This window comes from Neopelma chrysocephalum, unplaced genomic scaffold, assembly GCF_003984885.1.
Source record: "Neopelma chrysocephalum unplaced genomic scaffold, ASM398488v2 Primary Assembly neopelma1_44, whole genome shotgun sequence".
Taxonomy (NCBI): Eukaryota; Metazoa; Chordata; class Aves; order Passeriformes; family Pipridae; genus Neopelma; species Neopelma chrysocephalum.
In genome coordinates, this window is record NW_020897703.1 from 7,323,675 (window position 1) to 7,341,459 (window position 17,785).

The 17,785-nt window shown below is 43.4% G+C and overlaps 1 protein-coding gene and 1 long non-coding RNA gene across 2 annotated transcripts in view; one reads left to right on the forward strand and one right to left on the reverse strand.

Moving 5' to 3' along the window:
* The window catches only part of CDK15 (cyclin dependent kinase 15), a 37,918-nt gene extending 22,359 nt beyond the window's left edge, over positions 1-15,559 (forward strand). The window contains exons 11-14 of the mRNA XM_027678275.1: positions 4,681-4,729; positions 7,330-7,469; positions 12,761-12,898; positions 15,250-15,559. Of these exons, the coding sequence (XP_027534076.1) occupies positions 4,681-4,729; positions 7,330-7,469; positions 12,761-12,870 (299 nt within the window). The 3' untranslated portion in view covers positions 12,871-12,898; positions 15,250-15,559. The remainder of the gene's footprint in view (positions 1-4,680; positions 4,730-7,329; positions 7,470-12,760; positions 12,899-15,249) is intronic.
* The window catches only part of LOC113965218, a 147,096-nt gene that overhangs the window by 1,982 nt on the left and 127,329 nt on the right, over positions 1-17,785 (reverse strand). The window contains exon 5 of the long non-coding RNA XR_003533476.1: positions 16,024-16,125. This is a non-coding gene — a long non-coding RNA (uncharacterized LOC113965218). The remainder of the gene's footprint in view (positions 1-16,023; positions 16,126-17,785) is intronic.

Here is a 17,785-nt window from a genome sequence, read left to right on the forward strand (position 1 = left end):
CAAACACAGGCAAAACAAAGCACTGAGGTGTGATCCTATTCTCATTGAAGTTGATGGCAAAACTCCCCCTGGATTCAGCAGTGTAGGCTCAGCCCCAGACTGAGGTTGTTACTGGAAGGGTTCCTGAGCCAGCTGGGTTAGTAGGAATCTTTGAAATGAAAGCTGGAAAACTTTAGATGTTTTCCTGTCACTCCTGTGGGCTTGAGCACATCCTGCTGCAGTCTGAACAGAAGATACAGCATGGGCTGTGGGGTCTGTGAGCCAGGCACACACGGGGCAGCTGGAGAAAAAGCAACTCCACTGCTTCCTCTATGAGCAACTGGCAAGAGATAAAATGCACAAAGGAGTACTTGACCACCTATGTCTTCTTGCACAAAGAAGCTCAGAAACAGCCTCATGTCCACTGCCTAGTTTGCCAAAATCTCAACCTGTGCCTGGCCACAGGCGAACAGGAAGGATGGGTGAGCAACCCGTCCATGGCCAGCCCTGATGACTGTGGTCTCACCTCCCCTCTACAGAAGAGGAGATACTTAGGGTAGGGAATTACATGCAGTTATGGGGCCTGAAAGCATGTTGTTCCCCCCTTCCTGGCTTGAGAACCATTTCCTGGAAAGCATGAAGGGTTGGGAGAACTCCTGCCCCACATCTCAGCACACTCGCTGGCCCTCTCCCTGGCTCCCTGGGCTTAGCAGCCCTGCCTGTAGTGACAAGGCTTTGCCCTGTGTTCGTTCATTTGTTCTGTTCTTCTCATTTTGCTTCCCCTGAAAGAGGCAGTTGTAGCTCTGTTAACACTATTTTTGAAAGCTCTCATGCTGTGTGAGCTCAAATCCTTGCATTAATCTACTGCTGTGTTCATTTCACTGCGCTGAAAAGCAGAGTTTAAATCCCCTCTAAACACCATTGGTGACACCAGAAGGCCAGTGTTTTGATCCAGCCCCATTAATGGTTACAAGTTTGAATCTAGACAGCGGGGGTCAAGGGCAGGAAAGGATTAGGAATCACAGCCCATGACATTAGGCTGGTGCTTTTGCCAAACTGGGAATACTGGAGTGCCCAATGTACCAAGTTAGTTTTTGGTTCCTTTTTCTTACATTTGGATTCCAAAAAGTAAGGAACAGTGCTTATCTATCTAGAACAGGATAAACTCGCTATGAGTGAGCTTCATGCCTTGATTTATCACACAGGCTGACTGATGAAGTCTCCTATGCCAGGTAGTATCACCTTATGTAGCAGATACAGGTTTTACACAGCACCCTTTCAGATGCACTAATGACTTTCAAATTAAGCCTAGTTTTTCACGGATCTGCAGGCTTTGGTATGAAGAATGAGATTTAGAAGTTTTCCAGAGGCAGCTGGTGCTCCCAGGTGCAGAATTTCAGCGTCTGTTGAGTTTCCAAATTGTCACCAGCAGATGGAGGCAACAAGCAGCAGGCCCTGAAACGCAAACTTCCCATGACATCTGTGAGAATGCAGATGAAGGCTGCACTCTGAGTGCTTTTTTTTTTAAATAAACTCTCACTTTTTATGCTGATGTTTCATTTAGTAAATGGGATGGTTGAAAACTGAATTCTAAAACGATAAAATTTTTGTCGTCATAAAAAACTGCACATGGCTTTGATTTCAAAGGGAAGAGCAGCACTGTAACTAATGTGCAATATATACTGGGCAGGGTGTAGGGAAACTTCCTATCTGTGTGGCACTGGGCACAGCCTTCAGTTTCCAGCCTGCCACACACACAGAGCTCTGCTTCTGTCCTGCAGCCACAGAGATTTCACTAATGAGAGAAATTTTCCCTGTGAGCCTGCAACCACAGCGCGTTCATCCAGCAGCACTTGGCATCCTCTTTCTCTCTCTTCATCAATTAGGAAAGTTTAACTTTTGTCCTCTAGCTTGCTTGCCTCATTATCAGTTCATTAGCCACTTCCACCTGGGTTTTCAAATAGGAAGGTATTTCCTCATTAGCACAAACTGCCTTGCATATGGACAGAAAAAACCAAACCTCAGCGCTACCTCTTCAGATCTACTCTTATTGTTAAAAAAACCAATCAGTCCTACACAATCCCATCATTTTTATGTCTAGATCATCATCGTGAGACGATTAAATCAGTAGTTCATCCACTTTTTGGAATGATATACAAATATTCTTTATCTCTTACCTTTAGGGAGTAGCTGTTTACATTGTCTTACAATTTTAGATTGGTCTTAATCTTACAGTAGGGAAAATATTTACTGCTCTGTTTTTACCCTGCTCAACACAATGGTTCCTTGGCATTCTCAAAGGGTTTGTCTATATGGGGTCAGTCAGGAGATTAATCTGAACTGATTTAAAGTGGATTAGTTAACTGCACTAAATCCTTGAGCAGAGATGCACTGTTTTCTTACCCATATCTTCCATTTATAATCAAAGTTCTGCATACTCAAAGTGGCAGTCCTCACTCAAGCAGAATTCTCCATAGAGAGATGTGTTTGGTCAGGGACAGCCGTAGTTGGCTCAGCGGCTCTTACACTATCCCTTGCAGATAATTATTAATATCCATGTTATATAAATGATAAACTTAAGTCAAGAGGCTTGCTCAAGACAGCAAACACTATAATTCAGGTATTCCTCCCAGTTCCCAGTAAGCAAGCTGATATTTCTATTGGTAATGTAAAGAAAATCCTATTTCCTCTTTGGAATATTAATCTTGAAAACTCACTCCCTAAAAACAAAGTGACATTTCACTTAGATATTATTGAAACATTTTGCCCTGCTGTTACCAACTGAACATGCGTTTTTTTAAATTTTATGTTAAACTCATTAAAGAATATTAATGTTAAAAGATTTCAGTAGAGTTAAAATACAATATTTCAGTCTTCTTGACATTTTTACTAAATATTAAATGAAATTGATATATTATCATGGAATATTTCCATTTCCCAAATCAATTTTTTCTGGCAGAAAGCTATAACATCTGAAAGATTTTGGCCACCTCTGTGAAGAGGCAAAATTTTCTATTTCATACAGAAAAACCTTATGCCTTTCCAAACCATTTTTTAAATTGTTTTTCTTCTACCTGGAAATTTTACATCTTTACTCAATATGGATAATGTATTTCTACACATTTATTACAGTCAAGGGAGCAAAAAGAAGGAAAGATGATCCAGTGAAAATGTTATTAGAGATCCAAGGGGAATGTTGTGCCAGTTAATCTTGGTGACTGATTTGGGAAGGGAGTATTCAAGATGCTAACATATAACTTTTATATATTGGCAATAATTCCAGTGCTCTGGCACCTAAACATGAATCCCATCCCAAGTTATATTGTCATTTACTGCTCTAGAAGTTACCTTAGTATTTGGGTGTAGGAGAACATTTCAATTGTGAATTGTTACTTACCCTGTGATAGGCAGGTTTAACAATCTGCTGGCCTGGTTTAATGGTGAAAGATTGCTGCTGGAAAGATCAAGAGCAGGAAGTTCAGTAATTTACACTTTTTCAAATTGTCTGTGCATCAGGTCAGACACTGAGTGACCGAGTCCATGGGCCTGGCACTCTGGAAACGGCCTTATGCAGGTAAAGGCAGAGGGGACTCCCACTTTGCCTGCAGCGGGCAGCTCCTGTCCGTGAATGATGTGCCTGGTGCTTCCAGGCAGGAAGGGAGGGAAGATGCCCTTGGATGGTGCAGCACAAACCCCAACCAAGCTCAGAGTCTACTGGCAACAAACCAGTGGCGCTTGCCTCCCGGTGGTCTCACTGCTGTAGGGAATTCTTGTCCAGGCTGGGCTGTGAGAGAGGTCAACACCACCCTTCCTGCTCTCCTTTCCATGACTAGAGTACCACTGTTCATTCCCTGCTGCCAGAAACGGTGCTCAGGAAAATGTAGGTGGGTAGAAATTACAGCCTCTCTGATGCAAGAAAATGTCTCTGTTGATCAGCTCTAAGGGAAAATTTTCCAGGCTTAAGCCATTCATTCATATCTAAGCCTGAGAAAATTCATGCTTTATAATAAAACATTTGAGGAATGTATTGCTCTACATTTTCCACAATGTTTAGAAATATGTCCTTGAAAAACATCAACAAGAATGCAGCCTTCACAAAACTGTGAACTCTGTTAAGTTCCAGTCTGGTAGAGATCACGTAATCATTAAGTACTAAGCCTGCATGAGAATGGTTAACTGAATAAACAACAAACTTAGTGAGGGACTGGCAGCAGAACACTGGGCAAGAAGAGAGCGGGACACCAGCACCTTTTCTCTGGTCCCATCTTTCTGCCACATCGGCGCAGAAAAGCCCCAGGTACCCACAGGGCAATATGTGAAGTTCAGCAGCCCCTTGGAAAGCCAAGACAATTGCTGGGGATTCAGACCTGCAAACTTCCGTCTGCTTCCTTTGTGCAAAGGCTTTAGGGACTGGTACTGCTTTTATTGAAGTCAAAGCTAAGACTTGCACTGTAACAGAAGGAGGCCCGAAGCCTACACTCACAGATATATGAAAGGAAAGGGTTACGGAACTGGAACAGCCTTATTAAAATCAAGGCTGGTGCTCAAGTCCTATAGGAATAATGTATATTTATACATACTAAGATGACAGATTCTATAGGGCCCTTTGAAATTCTGAGCACATATTTTTTGTAAGGGCTCAAAGAATGGTATTTGGCTTGATTTTCATTTAATCTTGTGATTGCATATTACACTTTCTAGAACTGGTTGCTTCCAGGAGACCTCAGAGACTCCGAGTCATCTGTAACAGGTAAGCTACCAATAACAGCAATGTCAAAATCGCCTCTGGGTTTATTTGTTTCTTCATGCAATCATTTAGCTTGAAATGAGCTCTTTTGGCAAGCCCAGGAAGTGCAGGGTGGCTCTGTAGTAACAAGCAGATCTAACGTCAGTTAAGCAACTGATTTTCAGAGATGGCAGTAAAGGTAGGCACGTAGTGGGTTTATTATTCTCAGAGGAGTAGTGATTATTCTGAGATAAGCAGTGATTCAATGACATTATATGCAGCTTTTTGTGGGGCACAGTTCAATTCAGAAGGTCATACTTTCCCAGGCCCTCTTGCCCAGACTGAAGACAGACTTTGCACTGTCCCAATTTTCATTTCTGAAAACAGACTGTAGGAATGTTGCTCAACAGCAGTAAGGGAGACATGCTAGGACAGCATTTTCATAAGACAATGAAATAATCTTGTGATTAGTTAGGAGAGGGAAAATCACATTCTTAGTGGCCAAAAGCTATGAGACTAAGGCCATGGTTACATACTCAGCTTGACCAGACACACCAGCACCGCTGAATCACTCCCTAGTGTGCTGAGAGAAGGGAGTATTTTTTCAAGCACACATATGTACACGCACAGACATATACAAAATGCATGTATGTATCAGTGAAAGAAACTTATAATCAGGCAAAGTGCTGTAACCAAGCTCAGAGAGTCATTAAATTCAAATCCCCACAATACTGATTTTGAGGCACACAACAGGTTTTATACATAAGTAGGAAAAGACGGGACAGGATTTGTCCTCAGGATTGTGTTCAGGCAGAGGTCAAGAATGAAATATCCTTTGAGGACATAACCACATTTTTCATCGCTGCTGTTTATTATCTATTCAGCTGACTGCTGAACAACCCTGCTCAGAGGGAAATGAGCTGGGTTTTCCATATGCTGTTCTGAACAAACATGCTGAAGTTTTCTGCAAAGCACAGGTTGCTGAAATGTCAGCCATTCTCATACACAAAGCTCAACATGTCCCAAACCCTGATAACGCAGGTCCTGGAACAGAACAAATCCTCTCTCAGCCTGAACAAAGAATTAAGTATATTCCTTGCAACTCTGCTGTATTGTACTTCTACTTTATGGCCACAATCCCTTCACAGGCCCCGTTACAGCTCCATACCAGCGGGCTGACCCAGCACCTCTGTGGCAGGGCTCTGGGCTGCTCATGGGCCAGCTCCAGCTCTCTGTTACAGAGTCCTCGTGCTGGTAGGGCCAAAAAACTGCCTTGGCGTGCTCAGCTCCGGAGAAGGAAAGAGCTGCTTCACGCAGACTGCTCAGCCATGACTCTCCATGGCCAATTAAGAAATCAGAGGGGAGCTCTGCAGAGCTCAGCCAACACCAGGAAGCCTGAGCCATGGTGGGAAGCACTGAACTGTGTTGCTGCCCAGTGTGGGAGCCTGCAGAAACGGGGACTGAGGGGGCAGAAGGTCTCCAGTAAGACCCTGCCATGGCAGGGGCAGCCTGGTGTGCAGTCTAGCAAGCAGCCTCAGCCTGGATGCTTTGTCTCCCTGTCCCGTCCCTGCTCCCTAGGGAAGCAGAGGTTTGAATCGTTTTGCTGGAGGTGAAAATTCGGAAGTTATTTACCACAGTGAGGCCAGATACCTTTTATAAATTTGTTTCTCAGGATGTCTCTCTCTACTTCTCTCTCTGTGTTTTTTCTTTTTCTTTTTTATTTTGCATTTTATCTCCTTAAAACAAAAATGTCAGCATGTCAAATGTCCCATATAGGGAGGGGGAGTGCAGGGGCAGGGGGATCCTGGCCCCTGATGTCACTTGGAGGGGAAGCACCGACGGGGGGCCAAGGGAGGAAGCACAACAGGCCATGCTCTGATGGGCCTCCTGAAGCTGAAACGTGATCAGAACAAACAAACAAAGTAAAAGCTGTAAAACTAAATTACTATTTTTATTTGTTTCCTTGTTGGTTTGTTTTCTCTCTTCTACTTCCTCGTCCCCCCAGCTGTGTGCTCCTCTAGAGAGCAGCCACTTGGCATTGGTATTTGCTGAACATGGAGCATATGTGTATTACATCTATTTTAAGCACTCATCCTGAGAAACAGATACTTCTCTGTGAATCCCCAACACATTTTACAACCAGCTGCTGTACTGGTACTAGGGTAGGAAAAGAGGAAATGGTATTTTCTTTAGTTTTTTTAAGTTTGACCTCTGGTCTTCTCAGTGGGCCAGTCAGATTATTTTCTGCACTTGCATTGTCACTGTAAACTGGTAACACCAACCTCTGATATGCCGGTTACAACATGCAAAATATAGTCTCTCCAACATCATTTCCCCTTTCACTTACAGCCTTCTTTTTACAAAATAGAAATTTATTTTCGAATTCCTCTGTAAACATGAGTTTGAGTTGAAATTCTGTGTATATATATATACTCCAACACAATCAAAGTCAGATGGAAAAGCGAATGTCCTGAAAAGCTGTATATCTGGAGTGGGTTTGTCCAGCTCCCCTGTGTTCCTCCCCTATCTCTGCCCCAAGCTCTGGGATGGGCTGCGTCATGTTCTGGTTCTAGCTTTCTGGCTTGTCCTCATCTCCTATGCTATTTATATTTCTGTTTTCCTAGGCTGAGCAGGGTGCCAGCAGCAGAGAATTTGGCCTCCAGGATGCTCACAGCCTTCCCTCGGGGACGAATCTCTGCACAAGATGCACTTCTACATGGCTTCTTCAGGCCTCTGCCTCCTCAACTCTGTGAGGTTCCTGCTGGTAAGTTAAGTCTCGATTTCATCTCACCAAGAAAGAGCTACTGCACATGCTATTAGAGTTTCTTCTCTACTTTGAAAGTCTCTGCCATTCACCTGGATCTCCCTCTTTTCTGTCTGCACTTCCCCCCACTTCCGTATGCTGCAAAGTTTACATCCTATTGCAAATTTAACAGCTTGCTTTTCTATTTTCTTCCACTTGACTACAGTGTTAATACTAGAAGGGGATCTTGATGGGCTGCTACCACAGTCCATTAGCAAAGTAGAGGTGCATATGCTTCGACAGGTCCTTTCTCCCCATTCTGTAACCCCAGGGGCCTGGAGCTTTCCCTCGGGCTGGCTCACACTGTGTATTCAGTGTAACTCACGTGCTGATCCATCCTGATGTCCTGAATTCCCAGCTGCTCAGCATGATGTGCTAGCCCCAATTCCCTCGGACCACTCCTCCTGCTCCCTTTTGATGTTGAGACAGCTGTTCCTCGTACCCTGTCACACCAGTTCTCCCTCAGTTTTACCTGCTTTATTTTCTTCTTCTCTTACTCCCTTCTTTCGAGCACACAGCTGCACACACAGCTCTGCCTCTCCTGCCCTGAGCTGACAATAAATACAGGGTCTCTCAAGCTACAGATTCTGTTCCTCACTAGGCAAAGCTCCCTCCTGTTGGACAATAGGCCAAAGGAACCTTGCATTCCCTGTTGCCTCCTGGGCAACCTCTACACTAGTTAGTTTGGTGGTGTTTTTTAAGACAGGGGCAATTAAGAAAAAGCCTTCATGGACTGTGTTGTCAAACTATTGGAAAACCAAATTTCTGGCTCCTGCAACACATCCCAAGTGAAGGAGCAGCCAGCCAGCATTTCTCCCAAATCCCCAAACTGCTGCCCTTCAGAAGGTGCTCTGTGTGTGTATGTGCATGAGTGAGAGACATCTGCATTCCTTTTTTGTTCACCCAGCCACAGAGCACAAATCTACTTTGACACTTTTAGAAAAATGAAAAGATGGAATCTCGCAGGAGCCTGCCTGTGCTGGGGGGGGGAGGAGGGGAGCACGCACAGCAGGAGGGAAGTTGACTTTTCTTTATACATATAGGGTTTTTTCCATGCAGAGTTTAAATTATGCCTGATAAAAGGAGTTTCGTGGATGTTTCAGTTCTTTCAAACCCTCCTGGCTTCCTCCCAATTAAATGAGGTTTGTCAAAGCCACAGGGCTCTGCTGCTGCCAGAGAGGCGGACAAGCACTTCCCGCAGTGACATCTCCAATCCCCAAGGGAGAAGATGAAAGTGTCAGTGCCAAGAGAGAGAGAGTGTGTGGAAAAAAACAGGTACAGAGACAGACAGTGTGAGAGAAAGGGAGAGAGTGAGGAGAAATAGAAGGAATGAGAAAACAGATTGGCATAATGTGTCAATCTCTCGGATATGCTGCCAGCGAGGGGACAGATTCATTTCACCTCAGTTTAAGCACCATCCCACATTTATTATCCCCCATATTGCAGCAAGAAGTACCTTGTGGACAGGAAACTACATGGCGTTATCATAGCAACCAGTGTGTTGGGAGCAGAATTAAAGTGCACAGGGCTGAAACAAGTGCAGTATGATCATGCAAGATCATATTCAGGAGTGACTCATTAAGCTCATAAAAATTAGGCAATTCTCAATAATTCCCCATGTAGCCATTCCTATTGCCACAACAGTGTAAGACGTTTGTTCTCTTGTGTCACGTTGGCATAACACTGTTTTAGAATTTAACTGTATCATTTTAAAATTCTTGTTGCTATGTTAACAGTACAGATTTTAAATATGTTCCTTTCTCACTTTGTTCTAGAGGATTTGGCTATCAGTTGCCACCCTCTGAAGGGGAAAGTTAAAGCAGAAAGGCAAAGAATGAGCAGGAGATGAAAGGTGAAGGGAATAGGGGGTTGATCCCAAGGTGTGTTAGACTAAGAGGGAAACAACATTTGAAAAAATTAAAGCTTCCCATAAGAAATTATTCTCTATTTTAATGAAGTAATTGTATCCATAACTGTCCTTTCTGTAAGTTGTTATGATAAGCTGGAAGCTAGAGGATGTTTTTCAAAGGTCAGTTAATGGGAAAAAATAATTGGAGAAATCAGTATTTCACAGATAAGTACCCCTCCAAATAGCAAGTCTCTGATTACTGAGGGGAATGGTAATGGCTAGAGGCTGGCTGCTGCCCCTGGGAAGGGGGAGAGGGAGCACAGGGCTCTTTGCTTCCTGGTGGTCAGCTCCTACAGAGGGGAACAGGTTACTGTTGCTATGCTCATCTGAATGCAAAGTGCTAGAAAAAAAGAGTAGCCCACGCTCTAGGGAGGAAGAAGACTGTCCTCTGAGTGGGAGTGGCCCACAGATGGGCTTCTCGGCTGCTCACTCCTGTGCCTCTAGGGCTAGAAGGGAATGCTAAGGCCCAGGTTCAAACCCCACTCATTGTCTTGTTGGCCTTAATTCTACATGTGCCAACAGCACCTCTGAATATAGCAAGAGAAGAGAGGTGCAGGGGATTCTCCAGCTTCCTTTCAGTGTGGCTAGTAGCCTAAGGGGTGGCAGTGATGACCTTTTGTAAAACTGGAGCATTTGCTGTCCTTTTTTTGGCTTAAGCCAATTCTGAGATAATTATCTTTGTGCAGTGCAGCCCTGCACTGCAGCAGCTCTGATAAAACTTCAGTCTAACCCTTTGCCATCTGCTCAAGCAGACTTTTTTCTGTCCAATTAATCCCTCCTGGAAGAAAGACGAGATCCTTGAATCAAGAAAGCATGAGTTGTTCTCTCAACTCAGTGTCAGTCCTGAAGTGCAAAGGGTCTTCTGGGAAGGAATCTCACTCTGTTGTCAGACAGGTCAGACACAGTAACAATTGCAGCTTATTATTCTTAGCTATAGATTTGGTTTATTTTCCCTCTCTTTTGCCCTCCAATGCTTTAGAGCAGGCTTGCAAGCAGGGAGGGTTAGCAGTGGGATTTGGGGTCATCAACAATATGCTCCCAAGAAAACATACTGCAAGAAGAGCTCTGGCTGAACAACCCAGGCACGCGGGCCAAGGAGGCCTGAGCTGGCAGCTCAGATCCTATCCCCACTGGACCAACCAGAGACCTTTCTCACAGTGCAGGTGCTGCAGTTAGTCAAGTCGAATTTGTGCTCTGTGAGGAGGATTGTGTGTTGCATGGATATGATCCTGGCTCAGACTAGGAGGTACTTGCTCTTTTTGGGTACGGTTGGTCTCTCATTGTTACCTCTCCCAACAACTCAAAACCAGGGTGCCAGGTGGTGATGACACTGTACTGTTTCTCCAAAACAGCCTGCTGACAAGGAAGAGGGGGGAGGCTTGATGTTGGCAGACCACAGTCATTTTAATGCCTCTTGCATCGAAGCTAAGGCAGTTTGGGCAGTGAGGAGGTTAAGGCTGCAAGCCATTGCCTAGCAAAAATCCCATTACTGTTGGGATTAGCCAGCTCTGGTAGATGTTATCACAGGGAACACATAAAGAAGAGCTGGCTTTCAGAACACCTTGTTCAGGTTGACTGGTTGGCCTAGATTCTCCTACATAGCTAAAAGGTTTATATAGTCCCCTAATGTTTCTTTACCACTGTGCTTTGCCACCTCTGTATACAGCAAATAGATATCCATCACTGCAAATCAGATACAGACACCTAGAAAGTGAAGTTCCTATCAGGTGTATGCATCTGGTTTATAATGTGTCTTAGTACAGGTATAAATCAAAGCTGGTGTTGAGCAGGAAATCAGCTTCCTAAGCCAGAAGTATTCTTATATGTGAGATGATAAAGCGAATCTTCACTTAACTCAGGAAAGCCACCTCTCACTTCACCCACTCTGATCTCCACAGTGGTGGAAGGTCTCCTTGCTTACATAGTGACAGGACATTAAAGTTTTGTATTCTGTCATTAAGCCATCACTCTAGGAAAGAGCTATTGCAACATCACAGTAGATGTTTGCCAAGGGCACAGGACTCTGGACATGTTGCCCTGTTTGAGCTCTTCCTCGCGTGCTGTCCTGGAGCAGATATTGTGCTGGCAAGTGCTGGGCACTGTTCAGGAGCACAGGGTGAAGGGGAAGATGGGAAAAGAAGGAAAGTTTCTTTTGCTCACTCCCCAGCTCCCGCTCTTGCAAAAGCACAACTGGTGCAAAGTTTGGCCCACATGACTTGTGGAAACAAAGTCCTACAGACATGGATCAAATGCTCTGACTCCCATTGATCTCAGGCCAGAGAATCTCTATAAAGGTCTTATTGTTCAGAGAGATGAACTGCTCTTGGAGGAGAGCACTGTTAATACCGTTCATGGAGGCAGACACTATTGCATCAGAGGTTACCAGATGTTTTCCTGTATTTTGTCTAATTGCAAGTTGTATCTGATGTTTCTTTAACTTCCATTTCCCCTTTAGCACTCTTAAATGCAAATTTGAAAAGATTTAGCTGGCTTGTTTGCTGTGAAAGACATCCAGACTGGTAGTCTGGTGTAGTTGTTTCCCATCCTCAGGTGCACTTCTGACTTCACCCAGTTATTATCAGAAAAGAGTAAACGGGGATCAGGTAAAAGAGTGATCAGGTTTCTAAGGCACAAAAGTTAAAGCTAAGTTTGAGATTGTGACAGCAAGCAACCATGAGCATAGGAACTCAATTAGCCTGAAAGACAACTATCTCATTATCTTTCCTAAAATGATATAAATACATAAGAATATAAAAATTTAAAATAAACTCTCTATTGACTGTCTAGATGACTGGATTTCACTGCTCAATTTCTTTAAACACCCACTTTAGTATTTATTTATTCTAAGCGTGAAGCAGCTACGATAATTAGACTGTCAGATTTGGTAAGTTAATGAGGAGTCACTGGAGTGGAAGGTTTTGCATTTGTGAGATTGCTGAAGGAGAGAAGCCCTGTGCCTTCGCTCTATCTCTTTTTTCTTTTTCTTTTTTTTCCCCTCTGCTGGGTGGGAAGGAGAGAGCTTGGCAGTGCGCAGATCCATTTGAATCCTTTTGATTAGTGGGTTGCATTCCTATCACTGTTCTACCAAATAGTATTTTGCTGGTTGCTCCAAGAAAAAGAAAAAGAAAAAAGAAAAAAAAACTGCAGATGAGATTTCTAGAAAAGGGTGTCTAGATTAAAGAAATAATTTTCCAAAAAAAAATCAGAAGGAATGCAGCTGTGAGAAATAGGATCCTGAATTATTTTATATTGTGGCTAATGTCACAGGAGAGCACTAGGAAAGTAGCACAATGAAGGAAAAGGACCATTTTGCAGCTTTCTCTTTAACCTGATTTTTCCACAGGACAATCAGTGCTCGCAGTTCCAGGAGTGAGACTGCAACCTGAAATCTGTGACCTGTTTGCTTCTTACCGAAAAGGCCAACTCTCAGGAGGTTCGAGCAAGTTCTGGTAGAAAGTAGGGATGACTGACTGATTCTTGGGTAAGCACATAGTTGCCACTGTCAAAGCTGCTGCCGTCATCTTTAGCACATGAATTCCTTTGTGTTTTGAAGGTGGGAAAACAGAACTGATACCAGGGGCTGGATGATCACATCCCAGCATGAGGACAAAGTGGGACGCCTCACATTCAGAGAGAAGGGATCAGCAAGCCAATGGCCCTGAATGAACAACGCTCAGTTGTATTATGGGAAGTTTGGATTTGTTTTGTCATATTTCCAAGTCTCAGACCATTGCCCTTTCCTCTGATGCCTCCGCAGTCAAAATATTGCTTCATCTTCCCACTGCTTAAACTGACCAAATTGCTTTGTTCTCTTTTGTCCTTGCCTATTGAGTTCACATTTTATAGCTTACTTGTTTTGATTTCACACACATTGGAACCTGAGCAGAGCTAGGCAAAATCTCCTTAGCTTGTAACATCCTTGGCTTTAATTAATCCCTATTTTAATATGACGAACCTCAAAATGATGCTTCAGCATCAATATTTTTCATTTCCTTTTTATAACAGAAGACCAAAAGATCACTTGAAATCACTGTTACTGAAAGAAGTTACCAGAAAACAGCCTTTTATTATATCCTGTCTCTTTGTTTACTTTGTGCATTTGTTATCACCATGTGTCCAGTCAGTGTCAGTGCTGGGTCTATGCTTGAACGGCAGACCTGGAAACTGATCTTGAGGCCAAATTAGTTTGACTGTCTTACTGTCTGCCAAGCTAAGAGGCAACCTAGCTGTGATAGCAGGGCACACCTCAGCTAGCCATCTGTGCTTTCAAATGCATGGAGATGGCAGGTACCTGCTATAGGATCAGGTCCCAGCACTCAGTGCCTGGTCTCACAGCCTCTCTGTACCCCTTCTGCCCTCATCATGTGGACAACAGCAGGCAGACAGGAAGCCTCGAGTCCTTTCAAGAAGGACCTGACAATGCCAGCCCTGTGACCAGATTGGGTTTTGGAAGCAGCCTGAATGCATTCCCTGCTCACCTGCTCAGCCAAGTGCAGACAGGATGGCTGTTCCTTCTCTGTGATCAGAGAGGAACTAATCCTGCCAAAAAAGCTGGCTGTCAGTTCCACTAAGGCTTCTGGGACTACTCCCTTGAGGAGGGCACTCCTGCTTCAGTGTTCAATGAACTTGTATTTGGCCCATTTTAACTGACTTAGAGAGCATTTCTCAAACACATCGTTTAAAATGGTGAAAACTTGAAAATAGTAGGAGATAGTCTTAAACATTTTTTTTATATTAACCTGGCCTCAAAGTGTTTCTGTCACTTTTTGAAAGCTACTTACAAGGTACACTGAGCGAGCTTAAATGTCAGCTCAAGTTTTCTTCTCCACTTCATTACAGGAAAACATTCTATAAGTGATGGTGTTCATATTATTAATTCTCTTTTCAAAAAAAGCATCTGGATTCAGACATGCAAGCAAGGTTAAAAATGAAAGAGTAATTTTTTTTGTCATTTTAATAGGCTACTGATGGAAAGCAGGGGGTTCTGTATGCTTTTTCAAATCTAATGAGAGGTAGATAGGCATCTAAAGCACAACAGCCTCACGCTGGCACATGAGAGAATAGAATTTCCTGGGAACATAATGAAACTGGCCAGCCTTCCTTCACTTGCCAACCTGAGTTAAGTTATAAAAGTAGACAAAACAAAAAAACCCTAAACATACGAGGCTCCATCTTGAATCCATGGGCCCCGAGCAACACAGCAAGGGACAAAACATCATCACAGACTCCTGCTTGTTCTCCTTCTGGTTTCAAGAAAGGAAGAGGTACTGACAGTATCGCTGATACCCCAGGGTGATATATACTCCATGCCAACACTCCATTCATTTTCTACCCTATACCACCCACCTCTTTCCCTCTACCTGCTGAGGAGGAACAGATGGATCATTGGAATCTGCTACTGTTCTCATTCTGCCTCTCAAAATTCAGATAAATAATGCTGTGCCTCTTACGTGTGTGTGCTACTGTACCAGCTAAGTGTAGTTGCATCTACAGGAAGATTAGAGCTTGTTTTAAACCAGTTGTTATCAAGAAGACATGACTGAAGGCAATATCTCTGCAGAACATTTGTAATTAGGATCTATTTTTTTTTTGTTATTCAGGACTTAGGCCATGGATTTTTATCCTAACAGAATTCCTTTGCAACAAGGGCAGATTGTACCCTCTATTACACCAAAGACCTTTGAAGCAACTCTTGATATTGACAAAATGAAGCAAAATTTTTGAGATTATAAAACAAGGACAGAGTTTGGGGGGTGGGGTGTGTATTTTTAAAAATCACCTTTTATTAGAAGGGAATGAAATTGCACAGATGTCCTGCCTTTTGTTTTTCAGAAAGCAATGTCAGAAAGATTGACTTGGCAACGAAGATGTAACAGCACAGTCTGGACACTGGACTTGCAGAATATACTCAGCCATGTGTCACTTAATAGAGAGATCCCTGGACCAGAAGATCGATGTACAAACAGGACAGATGGGGACTGACAATTGAAAGAATGTAGAAGCTGATCCAAGGCTTATCGAGACCTGTCATTCCTGGGTTTGCCTACAATCTCCTTCAACAAAAGAGCTCCTGAGGGAAGGAGGGGATTAGTGGAAAGTTGAGTGAAGTCTCCAGGGAAGATGGTTTCTTGGATAAAGTTGTCAACAAAAGGAATTGTTTAAGACTATTTGTTATAATTTCCTAGAGGGAGCTTCTGCCATTGCTAACAGGATTACCAGCGTACTGGTTCCACACCAGCAGAGCATTAGACATGTGCATTGCAAACTGGTTGCTTAGAGCTGAATTCAGGGGTCTTCTTATACAGGATCCCAAATGTGTGCAGGTGTTGATGAGCAGAGGGGAGATGGCAGAGAATTAAGATGTAGCCAAACACAGTCCATTCTTGCCCCAGCTGTTGCTGAGAGTCTTGGCTCATTAATGAGTTACCAGAGTGTTTTAATCTCCTTGAGCTCAGGGCTGCTGACAGACTATGAGAAGGAAAGTTAATCTGAGGTAAGTGCTGATCAGGACACATAGGGAAATCAGAGAGCTCTTTCCCAACTACAGTTACTGTGAAATTTCTCATAGTATTCTTCCTGGGAGAATTGGGAAAGCAAGTAACTTACTGTGTTCAAGTAGTAGTCTGCTTGGTTTCAGCTATCTGGGATACCTTTTCTTAGCTCTGGGACATCATAAACCAGTAGCCATGATATAATCCCACAGCAGATCTGGGAAGAAAAGGAAGACAGAGATAAATCATTAAGGTGCAGGCATGCAAAATTTCTTGAATACTTTTTATTCATCTAAGTAGTGTCACTGGCATGACTGGGAGAACTTCTCTGAGCAAGAATTATGCAGAACATTGAGACACTGGAACAAAACCAGTCAAAGAGCTATGGGTGGCAGCCACAGAAAGAGCTGAAAGATGAGCTTTTAGTGTAAGGGAGCTGCAGGTCCAGCCCCACCCTGGTCCATCGTTTACTAACCACACACTGCAGATCTGGGCAGGAAGCAGCACAACTGTTTATGTTCCCCTTTGCCCTTGCTATAGACATAATTGCAGGAATGTATAGATTAACTGTATAAAAGGGTACACAGACTATCTGCAGGCACTGCTCAGTTAAGAGGACAAGATATTCCTTATGTTACATTCCTTAAAGTTCTCTGTCTTGATGAAAAGGCAAATTATGTCCCAAAAGTCTTTCTAGCTCTAGATTGCATCAACCCAGATCTTCTAATCAGCCACTCTTAGGGTGATTAAGACCTGACCTCCCATTGCAATACTGAGCTATAAATGATGCCCAAGTTGGGATATGGGTGTTCTGCATTCCTTTTGCATTCTTGGAGATGTCTGAACTAAGAGCAGTGAAGAAGCAGGATCTCTAATGCCTGCAATGGGTTGGTCATGGCTGAATGTCTGCTCCTAATTGGAAGCCACTAAATGCTCAAGATATGTTAAGTGAAAGGATTTGTTATGCATGGGCAGTGAGGGATCTAATGATGAGAACTGAGTCACTTTTCCTCATGGTCTATCCAGAGCATCAACTGTAAATTTTTTCTGCCCTGGAGCAGCAGACAGAATGGCTTTGCTGTTTTACATAGCTGCTACCCCATAATGGCCATAACATTGCTAAATTTAGCTATATGCTTAATTGCCAAAAGGTCAAATGATACCTTCTAATTCTGTATCTAGATGGATAGAAAGCCAGGAGGTCCGTGTCCAAAGGATGTGCTGCAACCTAGCAGTCTTCTGTTCATTAAGTCAACATTGGAGGCCTTAAACATGCCAGATCAGAGAGAGAAATTGCCTCAGAACGACTCCTGTCCCAAACTAAATGGAGTACTATTTACACTAGAAGTACTGATCTCAGTACATTTTCCATCCCTTGACCTGCACAATTTCAGGGGCAGCAACTTTCAGGGAAAATGAGTGTAGTGTCGTAACGAGTCAGAAACAGTAGGTAACAAGAAACACATCTGAATTCATGTACCAAGTTAGTGCCACCAAAAAAGGTGGTTCTGCTTCCACCATTTCCCTCCCTGCTTCAAGCTTCACAGTCTCTCTTTTTTGCTCTCTGGCGCTTTTCTAAGACCTTGAAGAACTGATTTAGTTCACTGAACAGGTGGAAAATTATGAACTCTTTTGCTGAGTTAGTTTTTCATTGTTTTAGTGAGCTGAATTAGATTATGAAGGGAGAGGAGTACCAGACTTCATTCAGGGATGAGTGCAGGGTGGGAAAGGAGAAGCTGGAAAAAGGCATGAAGTTCATATTCTCTTATCTCCAATGTGCCCACATCTAGTTCCTGTAGGGTGATCATCCCCTGTCACATCTGAATGTTTGATGTTGTTTTGAGGTAATAACTGAGTGGGTTCTGGTGAGCAAGTGC